The 13862-nt window shown below is 43.0% G+C and overlaps 2 protein-coding genes across 2 annotated transcripts in view; both read right to left on the reverse strand.

The window, feature by feature from the left end:
- The window catches only part of LOC137420669 (uncharacterized), a 100253-nt gene extending 98464 nt beyond the window's left edge, over positions 1-1789 (reverse strand). Inside the window, exon 1 of the mRNA XM_078772429.1 lies at positions 1692-1789. The gene's annotated coding sequence lies outside the window, so the exon portion shown is untranslated. The remainder of the gene's footprint in view (positions 1-1691) is intronic.
- Positions 1790-1913: 124 nt separating this feature from the next.
- LOC137420667 (cingulin-like protein 1) overlaps positions 1914-13862 on the reverse strand; it is a 139496-nt gene continuing 127547 nt past the window's right edge. Inside the window, exons 17-19 of the mRNA XM_068105916.2 lie at positions 10666-10774; positions 3711-3874; positions 1914-2760 (exon numbers count right to left, since the gene is read on the reverse strand). Coding sequence (XP_067962017.2) covers positions 2598-2760; positions 3711-3874; positions 10666-10774 — 436 coding nt within the window. The 3' untranslated portion in view covers positions 1914-2597. The remainder of the gene's footprint in view (positions 2761-3710; positions 3875-10665; positions 10775-13862) is intronic.

A 13862-nucleotide genomic window follows, 5' to 3' on the forward strand; every position in this document is an offset into this window, starting at 1 on the left:
GTACAGTTTATATCAGCAAGGAAAGGATTACGAATCCACGTTTCAACTTTAAGGTCATCTGAGCAGAAGTAACCTTCGAAAGAGTTCTGCAGTGTTTCCAGGTGTCTGCACATTTCTGCCTGCAGAGAAATTGACCGGGCTTTGTCTCTCTCGACTCCATCCTGCAGAAGCCCTTCCTCCAGCATTGGAAAGTTTGCATAGTTGTCTGCCTCCAATCTCCTCTTCCACAGTGACAGCTTGGCCAAAAGAGCTTGTAGGTTTTCAGCAGCATCCATAATGGTGACTGCAGGGCCTTGAATCGAAAGACTTACCACATTCATATGGCCAAAAATATCCGCCAAATAAGCCAAGCCGTGAATGAACTCCTCCCTGTCAAACTGTTCCGAAAGTGGACTTTCCTTTTCTCTCAAAAAAGTGAAACTTCTGCCCTAGGTTCCATCAAGCGCTTCAAGATTTGTCCTCTGGAAAGCCAGCGAACTTTTGTGTGGAAGAGAACTTCATATTCTGCTCCCATTTCGTGACAAAACCTCTTGAAAACGCGATGATTCAGAGCCCTGGCTCTGATGAAGTTGACGACTTTCACGGCAGTAGACAAGACTTCTTTCGGGATTGTTGGCAGAGTCTTTGATGCCAGTGCATGCCGATGTAGAAAACTGTACACTCAGTATGATCCCATTTCAACCTACCTTACAGATCTACCAGTCTTCAGTAAGCAAGAATAAGTACATAACATCCTGTACATAGACAAAAAATAAAACTTTTTATAAAAAGCTAGCGAAAATAAATTTTAAATAATTTTTATGCGCCTGGTTCACGGACCCCCTGAAGCCCATCCACGGACCCCAAAGGGGTCCATGGACCACAGGTTAAGAACCCCTGATCTAGATCCATCTAGGTTAGTGAACCATCTAGATCCATCTAGGTTAGTGAACCATCTAGGTTAGTGAACTATCTAGATCCATCTAGGTTAGTGAACCATGTAGATCCATCTAGGTTAGTGAACCATCTAGATCCATCTAGGTTAGTGAACCATGTAGATCCATCGAGGTTAGTGAACCATCTAGATCCATCGAGGTTAGTGAACCATCTAGATCCATCGAGGTTAGTGAACCATGTAGATCCATCGAGGTTAGTGAACCATCTAGATCCATCGAGGTTAGTGAACCATCTAGATCCATCGAGGTTAGTGAACCATGTAGATCCATCTAGGTTAGTGAACCATCTAGATCCATCGAGGTTAGTGAACCATGTAGATCCATCTAGGTTAGTGAACCATCTAGATCCATCGAGGTTAGTGAACCATGTAGATCCATCTAGGTTAGTGAACCATCTAGATCCATCGAGGTTAGTGAACCATGTAGATCCATCTAGGTTAGTGAACCATCTAGATCCATCGAGGTTAGTGAACCATGTAGATCCATCTAGGTTAGTGAACCATCTAGATCCATCGAGGTTAGTGAACCATCTAGATCCAATGGCGACGTGGCAAATCTCCCGAAACCATCTCGAATTCCTTAAGATTATGATCCAAATCCTTAATGTCGTTGCCTTCAGCAGACTACTCGGTGTTAAGAAGAAGCAACACAATTGTTGTGACAAATAGAACATCCCAGTGGTAAACCTCAAAAATGTAGCCAGAGTTTCAAGTTTCTTTCAACAATGCAAACGTACCTGCAAGCCAACTCGCCTACCTTTGCCACGTGTTCGACCACACCAGGCCGAAGATTAAACAGGGCACACAGAGAGCAAAACCCAACGAGCCCGACAGTTTCGAGCACGCGACTCCTTACATGCGCTAACAGAGCGGAACGTGAGGTGGGGCAGGTATGATGTCACGTCTCCCGTTCTAACCTGGCACGAAGTAGCATAAATGCCTCCACCTCAGGCTTTTTGGCAACAAAACAGAGCAGAGGTAAAATCACCAATATACTTTATTCATCCTTTACAGAGGTAGATAGATAAATACAGTATAAACACTAAAATCAAAAAACAATGAAAAATATGGTGAACTTGTAACAAATTTGACGCCGTAACAATCATTAAACTGGTAAAAGGTAACAGTGTCCCACATTTCCCACAAATCATGAATATGTACAGATTCCTAAAGACAGTCCCGTGAACAACAGTCGATATGAAAGAAAAAAAACAAAAAAAAAAACATTGAAGATACAAAAATATGTTTGGAGGGTTAAATGGGTTAAGGTTCTGTTATTGCAGGAGCAGGAAATACTGTGACATAGAACATCTCTCACCAAGGTAATACAATTTTTTATTTAAAAACAGCCATTAATCTCATTATTGTACTCGGTTTGATATAAAGAACAACAAACCAGATTCTAGTACAAAAAAAAAGGCACTGGTCACTCTAGGTACGAGACGTGGACTTCTTGCGGACTGCCGGTCACGGTGCGCATGATCCATAGGTACGGACTCATTCCTGAACTCAAAACTAAGCTCATTAATTGACCCGATGGAAAGCAAAGATACAGGGATGACCCAATATGTACCTTGCACCTCTCCACAACAACCTCGTCAACCCACATGGATCTCATTTCCTCCCTCAGGTACACCCAGCCTGAGGCCACTTTGATCCCACATCAACAGCTGCTCAGACGGAGGTCTCCATTGGCGATGAGCTTGCTTCTTATGGTCTGGCCGACTCCAACGTCTGATAGGCTGTCATCGTCATCCTCATCCTCTGTCGTCATGTCCTCAAGATCATGTGACAGAGACAGATTTGGGAGAGTTGCGTTTCGGCGTCTGCATTGAAAACAAAATCAGTGGTCAGGCAAGCAGCACAACAATCTAGCAAATACGAAGTGTCAGTGGTCGCAGAATGCATAGATTGGGTTAGCCACTAAAATAAATAAATAAATAAATGAATCAGGGCAAATTTGAAGAGTCGATTGTTCGTTTCTCAATCAGCTTTGTTCTGTTGTGGCTCAGAATATTTATGTTGCAGCGTGTAACCCATCTTTTTATACTTGTGGAAATGTCTTCCAGAGTCTGTTATCTCAAGCTCTTCCCACCTGTTTCAAATCTGCTGCCCATCACCACCTAAATGGTCCCTCCCCATTTCTCGTATCAAGCTTTACTTCACCTGCTGAGACCGTTTGCACCCTTCTCCACTACTCGTGTTGTGGGGCATCCATTTGTTGTTGCCTACCGTGTTCCTTTTGCCCAATTTTCACTTTTATTCCTCCATTTCCCCTGCCCTGCTCTTCCACAAGACTCAATAAATACATAAATATCATAATAATCATACAATATATAATGAGAAGTGTTTGTGTGCTTGTTTCACTTCTACGCACTCCTGAACGGCTGGATGGAACGAGTTGAAAACTGGTGGTCGTACTCGAGGTGTGCACATGAGGGTTTAAAAACAAATTCAGATTCCCGGGGGTTCAGGGTGAGGGGGACCCCAATTCTTTCTAGGTATGTGTATCGCAAAGCGCCACCTGGTGGATAAAATATAGCAATTCTCTAGGGGAACCATTCATTCCGAACGGATGGATTCTTTGCTTGTAATACGAACAATAATGTTTAAATTATTATTAAATTATTAAGCATCCGAGGCAGCATAGACTATAGAAATGTCAAGCAATTTTCTTTCAAATCACGTGAAAGCTACGCATTACCATCAGGCAACTCATCTCACTACAATTGAGCAAGCCTAACTGTGAGAGACAAATGACCTCTGCTCAACCCACCGGAGTTCATTCCGAAGACCTGACAATTGCGACTGCAAAGAATCATTGACTTCCATCTGCTCCTCCAAGTCTCTCTGAATCTTCCGTCGCTGTCCGTCTATTCGATCATTCTCCTCCTCGGTCTCTGCCAATTGTCGCTTCAACATCTTCAGCTTGAGATTTACCTGCACAAAGCCAAACCATCCATCAGTGAACAACCAGGAGCAGGAGTAAAACATTATGGAAGAATTTCTGTACTGTGAGCAAACAAATATGGGGTTGGGAAGGTGTGGTAGGGGTGATATTCTTAAATAAAGTTGTTGTTTAGAAAGAGTGAAACAAACCCGAGTGAAACATCGTTCATTGTAGTGGATGCATCAACTTTTCCTCAGGACACTGACGTATTCAACAACACTAACAATGCAAGGCGTACAGTCGTGGCCAAAAATATTGGCACCCTTGCATTTTTTTTTTTAACTCACATTTTCTTTAAAAATAACTTGAAATTGACAAAAGTATTTGGTCTCCACAATTCTTTATTCCACTGTTAATATTACAGAGCCTTTGTTTTTTATTCAGAGCTTAATATATCCTTTAAAATCAGTAAATAAAAAGAAATGGCATTGACAAAGTTATTGACACCCTAGACGTAACATTTGGTAGAACAAATTTGGACTTTGGAGAAAATAACTGCAGTGAAGCGCTTCCTATAGCCATGAATGAGCTTCCTACACCTCTCTACTGGCAGTTTGGCCCACTCTTCTTGTGGAAACTGCTCCAGTTCTCCCAGATTTGAAGGGTGACTTCTCCTAACCGCTGTTTTCAGATCTCCCCACAGCTGTTCAATGGGATTTAGATCTGGACTCATTGCTGGCCACTTCAGAACGTTCCAGCGTTTTGTGTTGAAGCATTCCTGGGTGCTTTTTGAAGTGTGTTTGGGGTCATTGTTCTGCTTCAAGACCCATGACCTTCGACAGAGACCCAGCTTTCTGACACTGGGTTGAATATTGCACTCCAAAATGCCTTGGTAATCTCCTGATTTCATGAAGCCATGCACACATTTAAGGTACCCAGTGCCAGAGGCAGCACAACAACCCCCAAAACATCACTGAACCTCCTCCATGTTTGACTGTAGGGCAGGTGTTCTTTTCTTTGAAGGCTTCATTTTGTTTTCTGTAAACATAGAGATGGTCTGCTTCACCAAAAAGCTTCAATTTGGTCTCATTTGTCCACAGGACATTCTCCCAGAAGGACTTTGGCTTGTTCAGATGTGTTTTGGAAAACTCCAGTCAGGCTTTCTCAGCAGTGGGGTCCTCTTGGGTCTCCGACCATAGAACCTCCTTTCATTGAGTTGGCGACGGATGGTGCGAGTTGAAACTGTCGTACCTTGTGTCTGAAGGTCAGCTTGAATCTGTTTGGCAGTTGATCGAGGTGCCTTTCTCCACCATTTGAACAATCCTTTGCTGCAATGTTTGATCAAATTTTCTCTTGCGGCCACGTCCAGGGAGGATGGCTACAGTGCCATGGGCCTTAAACTTCCTGATAACATTGCGTACGGTGGACACAGGAACATCAAGGTCTCTGGAGATGGACTTGTAGCCTTGAGATGTCCTTGCTTGGCTACAATCTTGTCTGACCTCCTCAGTCAATTCGCTGGTTTTCTTTCTTTTCTCCATGCTCATTGGCTCCATGATGTATGTACACACAGTGACACAAAACAGCAGAATGACTCCTTTTCTCTATTCAAACTGGTTAAATGAGTGATTTTAATATTGTATGCACCTGCAACTCACCATAGGGGAGTTCAATTCCAAAGTAAAGGAGAATCATCTGCTTGAAATCTAATTATTTCTAACAACTTCTAAAAGGTGCCAATAATATTTTCTGGGCCATTTTAGGATTTCTGTGTGGAATAAGCTAAGCTTTAGTCGTTTTTTCAGCTTTTTTTGTTTTGTTCCACTGCAAACCAAATAAATACATATGTGGACACCAAAATATTTTTTGTATCAACAATTTTCTGAAAGAAATGGTGCATTATTTGAAAAAAGTGCAAGAGTGCCAATATTTTTGGCCACGACTGGACGTCATCCATTACGGTGATCATGTACACGCTGAGAGTAATTTCCCAAGACTATAGAGTGGTGATGGACCAAATCAAAATGTCGAAGGTCGGGCCTCTTTGCCAACCGAAACAACAGCTTTGGCTACGCTAGCGGGCTCTTCCTACCAAGGACTACAGACCAAGATGGACTACTACAAAAACTACTACAGCAGGTTCACGCACTTTCTAAACAATTTTACTAATTACAATAAAATGACAGTTGCGATAAAATACAAACCAATTCACAATATGGTAAAACATATAGGATGAGAAGAAAAAGACATGAAATTGTCACAGCCCCCATGGTTTTATTAATTTTGCTGTACGGAGTTAAAGGCCTTCAGTTGGTCATCCTTGGTCAGATTACAAAACCAAATCTTCTGCTTATGTATACTCATGTATTGTCTTCGTGCCAAGTTTCAGCAAAATTGGTTCATGCATTTCTGAGAAATGGTTGGGGAGGACACATTTAAGTAACCAAATGGCCGCCAGTCGGTCATCTTGGATCTGATCTTGAAACAAAATATTATGCTCATGTAACCCATCATTCATTATATGTGTGCCAGATTTGAACAAGATCGGTAAATGCATGTCCGAGACCGAGAAATTGTTGAGGACGTGGTCAATATCGATTGTTTTTTTTTACAACTGTAATGGCCGCCAGTCTACCAGTCAGCCATCTTTTATCAGATCGCAAAATAAAGTGAAGTGCACATATATGCCGTCATGTACTGTGCTTGTGCTAAGTTTGAACAAAATCGGTCCATACATCTCCGAGATATAGTTGCGGACGCAAGCACGCACGGATGTACGGAAAGACAGATGAGACCCAATCCATAAGCCCCCGTTTCGGCACAAGTCCAACGGGGGTTAATAATGGGGCACAATCACGATGGAGAACAACGAGAGATCACATGCAACACAAGTGCCCCTAATAATAAGCAAAGTCAGAAAGAAACTGCAAGGGAACAAATTATAGTGAGATAATGGGAGGGAATATAATGGCGCTCTCGTGGAAAATGGTCTCCGAGATGCTGAGGGCTGGCAAACTGTCCCACGATGTATGTACATCAATATGTACATTGTGGCAGTATTTAACCAGACTCTGTGGTGTAATGGTTAGAGCGTTCGCTCCAAGTATGGGAGGTCAGTGGTTCAAACCCCGACCGAGTCATATCTGAGACTTTTAAAATGTTATATACTGCTTCCTTGCTTAGCTTTCAGCATTTGAAAGGATAAGAGCATGCACAATCCCATAGGTTGGCATCCATGGGGAGGAAGAAATTCTTCCTGAGTGCAGAGAAAAAGGCAGCACCATTGTTGTGATGTCACTGGTACCCAGAATGCCCCAGGCAGTAACGGCACTTCCTCCAAGCTCAGTGGCTCTGTTTATCTAGTATAACAGTCCTGTGTTGTGTCTTGTGTATTCATCTGCATGCCCATGTATGAAATGCGTGTGGCAGCCCCCCTACGAGCCTTAAATTCTGTTTAAAAAAAATAAATCCATTTGTACGGCCACTTTCCCTGCTAGAGTGGGGGTTAGCCTTGCAGGCCCCATGAAAATCATCATGGTTCCCTTTGTTTTTGAGGCAATATTTTTATGGCCGGATGCCCTTCCTGATGCCAACCCTTTAGTCGGGTCTTACGACACGCAGTGAAACAGTGTACCGATTCTAAACCGGGACACACACCTTAAATTCTGTTAAAAAAACAAAAACTGGAACAGCACTCAATAAAGCACATACCTCCGCCAGGGTGAACGGTTTACCTTTTGTTGCCCACTGAAAGGCCACATCTGCATCCAGACCTTACCCAAAATCTAAACAATTTGTCTTTTTCACACACTCAACATGTCCACCAAATTTCGTCCTAATCCGTCTACAACTTTTGAGATACCCTGCTCAAAGTCAAATAGACAGACAAACGGGTGAAAACATAACGTTCGTCCACCTTTGGCAAAAGATGCAAAAAAAAAAAAAAAAATTCAACAAACACAGATAACCACTCTTCCAGACATACTTCATTTTGTTATGTAATCTATACTGAAACGCAAAAGAAACTTCCCACCTTTGAAACCTTTAAATATCAACAATAACACTGCGTGTAGTAAATGTGTGAACTTATTTGTGGACAATAGTGTCCTCACTGTCAAACAAAACGGTCACGGATGGTCACTTGAACCTTCAATGGTCACTTCATAGCACAGCTGTTGAACAGCCGTTTTGACTGTCAGTGATTAGATTAGCCAAGGGGTACGGGATGATTTTAATGAGCTGCACGTGATGTCTTGATATTGGCTTTAAAAAGGCCAGTGCAAAATGGGCATTTCAATCAACATGCCACGATTGTCAAGGGATCAACGGCAGCGTGCCCTGGGCATGCTGCAAGGCGGACTGAGCTACCGTGAGGTGGTACGGCGCCTTGGCTGTTCACACCAGACGATATCGGCCCTGGTGGACAGAGACACCCTCCACAACTCTGCAGATGACAGACCTCGATCAGGGAGGCCAAGAGTCACCACTGCAAGGCAGGACAGGCAGATGGTCCGAAGTCACCTGCGGGATCGATTCCGTCCAGCATCCTGCACTGCGGCAGAAACTCCGGGGCGTGCAAACCCACGGATCTCCAATGATACTGCACGAAGACGACTGCATGACTATGGTCTGACTGCTAGAAGATCATACAGAGGCCCCGTGATGACGGCTGCCCATCGCCGCAACCGACAGAGATGGTGCCAGCAGCATCAGCGGTGGACCTTGGCGCAGTGGAACGAGGTCGCTTTCAGCGATGAGTCAAGGTTCTGTGTGGACAGTCCTGATGGGCGTGAGCGTGTCTGGAGAAGAACTGGCGAGCGATATGCCGATTGTTGCGTGCATCAGGCCAACAGGTGGGGTGGCCCAAGTGTGATGGTGTGGGCCGCCATATCAGGCCGGTACAGGACGCCGCTGGTGGTTGTGGATGGGAATCTTAACGCCCAGCGGTATGTGGATAACATCCTGCGACCTCATCTGCTGCCATTCCTGCTAGACCACCCAGAATTGAGAACCTTTCAGCATGGCAACGCTCGTCCCCATGCTGCTCGCTTTACCACTGCATTTCTCCAAGGCGAGAACATCAACACCATGCAGTGGCCTGCGCTCTCCCCTGACCTGAATCCCATAGAGCACCTGTGGGATGAGCTTGGGAGACGCGTAGTTGGCAGGGCCAGGACACGGGCAGAGCTGCTTCAGACATTGAGGACTGAGTGGGACAGAATCCAGCAGCAATCCATCCAAAGACTGGTAGGCAGTATACGCCGATGATGCACTGCCTGTATCCAAAACAATGGTGGCCGCACACGCTATTGAAAGGGGACTGACATTGCACCCTGTGCTGTTCTGTACTGTAGAACAAACTGATGAGATGGTGTATCTTGGTCAAAAACTTGACATGTCATCAATAAAATGCCAATGTTTCAATTAGCAATTGTTGGTTACCTTCGCAAAAGCGGAAGGTTATGTTTTGATCGCTGTGTATTTACTTGTATGTCTGTGTGTGTGTGTGTGTGTATGTTATTCGCATAACTCAAAAAGTATTCAACCGAATTGCATGAAATTTGGTGGGATGATTGGTTATTATACGGGACACATGTGATTAGATTTTGGGAGCAATCGGGTCAAAGGTCAAGGTCAAGGTCACGAAAAGGTCAAAATCGTATTTTTACCATAGCGCGGTCAATTTTTATCCAATTGGCATGCAACTAATGCCAAAATGTTCAGAATTCAATGCCCGATCTTGTGATATACGACATGACCCAGTGAAGACATTACCCTTGTTAGCGGTTGGGGGTCAAAGGTCAGGGGGGTCACGACCTTGCAAAATGTGCGTTTTTTGTCATAACTCGGTCAATTCTTATCCGATTTGCATGAAATCAGCACCAAACTGTTCACTGTTCTGTTCCCTACACTCCCATGCCAAGTACAGAACAGTAGCTGCGGCGAAGGTATGCGCTCTACCGAGTGCCCGTTCTAGTTACCTTCGCAAAAGCGGAAGGTTATGTTTTGATTTGTTTTATTTTGAACTGTTACAATTTTATTACATTTCAAACAAGTGGTAAGTTTCTTTTGCGTTTCAGTATATAATGCATTGTACTGTTTATCGATATTCAATGTCAACTACAGCGAAGTTCAGGGTGCACCATTGTAAATCCCCACTCTACCCACCAAAAGCAAAGGTGACATAAAGTTCCACAAGGATTGACCCAACATCAAATTTTGAGTTAAAATTTTTTTCCCTTTTTGTCCCTATGACCCCAAGTCCCCACGCTCTGGGGCATGCACCAGGGGTCAAATCCAAAAAATAGGACCCAGGTCCTGAAGCTCACCTGGATCAGGAGCAACAGTCACTCAACCCTCCAGCAGACCCCTTAGACCCCGATTTGTTTTTTATTCCATGAACAAACTTTGGTACATCACGGGTGATGCAGGTGGTGGTCAAGTTTCATCGAAATTGTGCTTGTAATTCCACTTTGTTGGAGGGAGGGGTGGGGGGGGGATCAAACCTGGAACCACTTTGACCCCAATTTTTTTTAATGCCATGAACAAATTGAGCTCCAACATACCAAATATAATTTTAGCCAACTTTGGTCACAATCCCATCAGCAGTTTTTGAGACGTTACAAGTGCTTACGGACAGACTGATGAGGTGCCATCCCAAAGCTCCCCAGAACGACGTTCCAGGTGAGCTAAACATCGTTACATATTACATGTACTCCCTTCCCCCACCTCTCCCCCCCCCCCCCCCCCAACGGTGTTTTCTTTACATAGTCGAGGCTCATGGAAGAGCTACAAGCAAACTAGTAACTTTGGCCAGAAGAGTTAGAGTGACAATAATTACCTCTTCCTTCTGCTTGTCTGCCTGCTGACGTTCCTCATCAATCTGTATCACAAGCTCCTTCACCTTCTTGTCCAGCCTGCGGTTCGTTGCTTGCAGGTTTGCTCGTTCGCTGTGCAAAGAAATATTGACCACACATTCACTGTCACGATTCAGCAAAATCAACAGATACAATCACAGGGTTGGTTAAATTTGGTTACACAACTTTTTGGTATTAAAGTCGGTGTACTTAATAAACAAAGGGCCGTTTCTGCAGCTATTTCTGCAACTTTACGCACGAGTGAAGCGACAATTTAAATTACACACCATACGTTATATATATCGATACATTACTAACATAATTAATCGGCGAAGGCCGATACAATCGGCCTTCGCCGATTTTAAGAATACTTTTGTAATAAGGCAAATCTGCATAAGGCAATTTTTCCAAAAATGAAAATCGCGTTTTTTGGATCGAAAATTACTTTGATGGTCATGAAATTTTCTGGAGATGTTGGGTACAGTTAGGTAATAGTGAAGAATTTTTTTTTTGCAAAAAAACGATCGAAGGCAATTATGTTAGTAACGTATTTGTATATATATATACAGTCACGTGAAAAAGTAAGTACACCCCATGTAAAGTTTTGACTTTTTCAACATATTTCAACATCCAGCTATTTGATCCTCATTTCAACAATATTGATAGATAAAGGTGATATAATATAACAAATGTCATGAAACATTTACATTTTGTAGTCCATTGTATAATTTAAATAAACATAAATGCAAATTTCGCATGTGGAAGAAGTAAGTACACCCTTGGCTCTAATAGGTGGTATTGCCCCCTTTGGCAGAAACAACCTCAAGTAGGCGTTTCTTATAACTGTCTATCAGTCTCTGACATCGACTGGGAGAAATTTTTGCCCACTCCTCCATGCAGAATTATTTCAGCTGTGCGATGTTTGAGGGGTTTCTTGCATGCACAGCTCGTTTCAAATCCCCCCACAACATCTCGATGGCATTTAGATCCGGGCTTTGACTTGGCCATTCCAGAACCCTCCATTTCTTTCTTTTCAGCCATTCCTTGGTGGATTTACTGGTATGTTTAGGGTCATTGTCATGTTGCAAGGTCCACCTTCGGTTGAGCTTCAACTTTCCGACAGATGGCCACACATTATCCTCAAGCACCCTCTGAAACAATGAAGAATTCATAGTGGATTCTATGATGGTGAGCTGCCCCAAACCATAATATTTCCACCACCATGCTTTACAGTTGGTATCAGGTTCTTGTGGTCAAATGCTGTCTTTGGTTTTCGCCAAACATGACTTCTGGTACTGTGGCCAAATAGCTCTACCTTTGACTCATCTGTCCAGAGCACATTGTTCCAGAAGTGCTGGTCTTTGTCTAGGTGTTCATTGGCAAACTTTAGTCTTGCCCTGATGTTCTTTCTGGACAGCAAAGGTTTCCTCCTGGCACACCTCCCATGTAGATCAAAATTGTGCAGCCTCTTTCTAATGGTAGACTCGTGCACTTTGACATCAACAGTGGCAAGAGCTACCTGTAGGTCCCGTGATGACATTCTGCGGTTCTTCGAGACTTCTTTCAGCATCTTGCGGTCTGCTCTCGGGCTGAACTTGCTGGGGCGGCCTGGCCTGAACAAGATGGCAGTTGTTTGGAATCTTCTCCACTTGTAGATGATTTTCCGGACAGTCGAATGATTGATTTCAAATTGTTTGGAGATCTTTTTAAATCCCTTCCCAGACTCGTAGGCATGTATAACCTTCTTTCTGAAGGCCTCGGAGAGCTCTTTTGATCTAGGCATGGTGACGCCGCACACTTCAACAACAAAGAGCAAACCAAACTAAATGTCTGAGGTTCGAATAAGACAGGTTCCTCCAAGATCCTCTCTAACAATGTTCTCATCATTTGTACCTGAACTGGTGCACCTGATTCTAATTTTAGGTATTTGAAGTAGTGATAAATGTTGGGGTGTACTTACTTTTTCCACATGTGAAATTTGCATTTATGTTTATTTAAATTATACAATTGACTACAAAATGTAAATGTTTCATGATATTTGTTATATTATATCACCTTTATCTTTCAATATTGTTGAAATGAAGATCAAATAGCTGTATGTTGAAATATGTTGAAAAAGTCAAAACTTTACATGGGGTGTACTTACTTTTTCACGTGACTGTATATACAGTAATTTTCATGGGAATGGGAATGATAGAGGCCAAGACATTTCATTTGAAGTCAAGACATTTCATCATTTCATTTTTTTCATTTTCATCAGATTTCATTTCATTTCAAGACAACATCTTCATGGGAATGATAGAGGCCAAGATCAATGCACAACCTCATCACAGCATCTTGGAAAAATCCTGGGTACGTTATATTGATGACATCCAGTTCATCTGGTCAAAATCCCACCGTAGTCTCACACAATTCCAAAATGAATTAAATTTGATTCATCCGACCATCAAGTTTACATTCGACAGCTCACAGTCCGAAGTTCACTTTCTCGACACATCACTCACACTTAAAATAACAGACTCGAAACAGAACTATACACCAAACCAACAGACACTCACTCTTACCTTCTCCCTTCTTCATCTCATCCTAAACATACAATTGCAAGCATACCATACAGTCAAGCACTCAAAGACGCATTTGCTCAACAAAAATGGCAGAAGAAACTTCTATCTGCCAATTAGAAACACACTTCATTGCAAGAAACTATGATCCTCACTCTGTGAAAGAAGCAATAAACCAAACAAAACGCATACCGAGAGCAGACCTTCTGACTTACAAACCCAAACCTGCAACTAACCGTGTCCCACTGGTAACCACCTACTCTCCTACCTCATCCCAATTGCCAAGTATTCTGAATAAGGCCCTTCCTCTCCTCCATCAATCAGAAACGCTCGGCACCACATTCCCTCAACCTCCACTGACATCATTTCGACGTGGTCAGACACTCAAGGACCTCTTGGTAAAAGCAAAGCACTCACAGCCCCACAACAAAGAAACTAGCATCCCTGGCTTCTATAAATACGCAGCAAACAAATGCATTATTCACAAGCATTTACTAGAAGGAAACAAATTTTGTAGTTCTAGCACTGGACAAAAATTCCCCATCACCTTCTATATGAACTGCAAATCTACATGGGTCATATACCTAATCACTTGCCAAAAATGCACCAAACAATATGTT

This window comes from Myxine glutinosa, chromosome 2 (assembly GCF_964187855.1).
Source record: "Myxine glutinosa chromosome 2, kmMyxGlut1.1, whole genome shotgun sequence".
Classification (NCBI taxonomy): Eukaryota; Metazoa; Chordata; class Myxini; order Myxiniformes; family Myxinidae; genus Myxine; species Myxine glutinosa.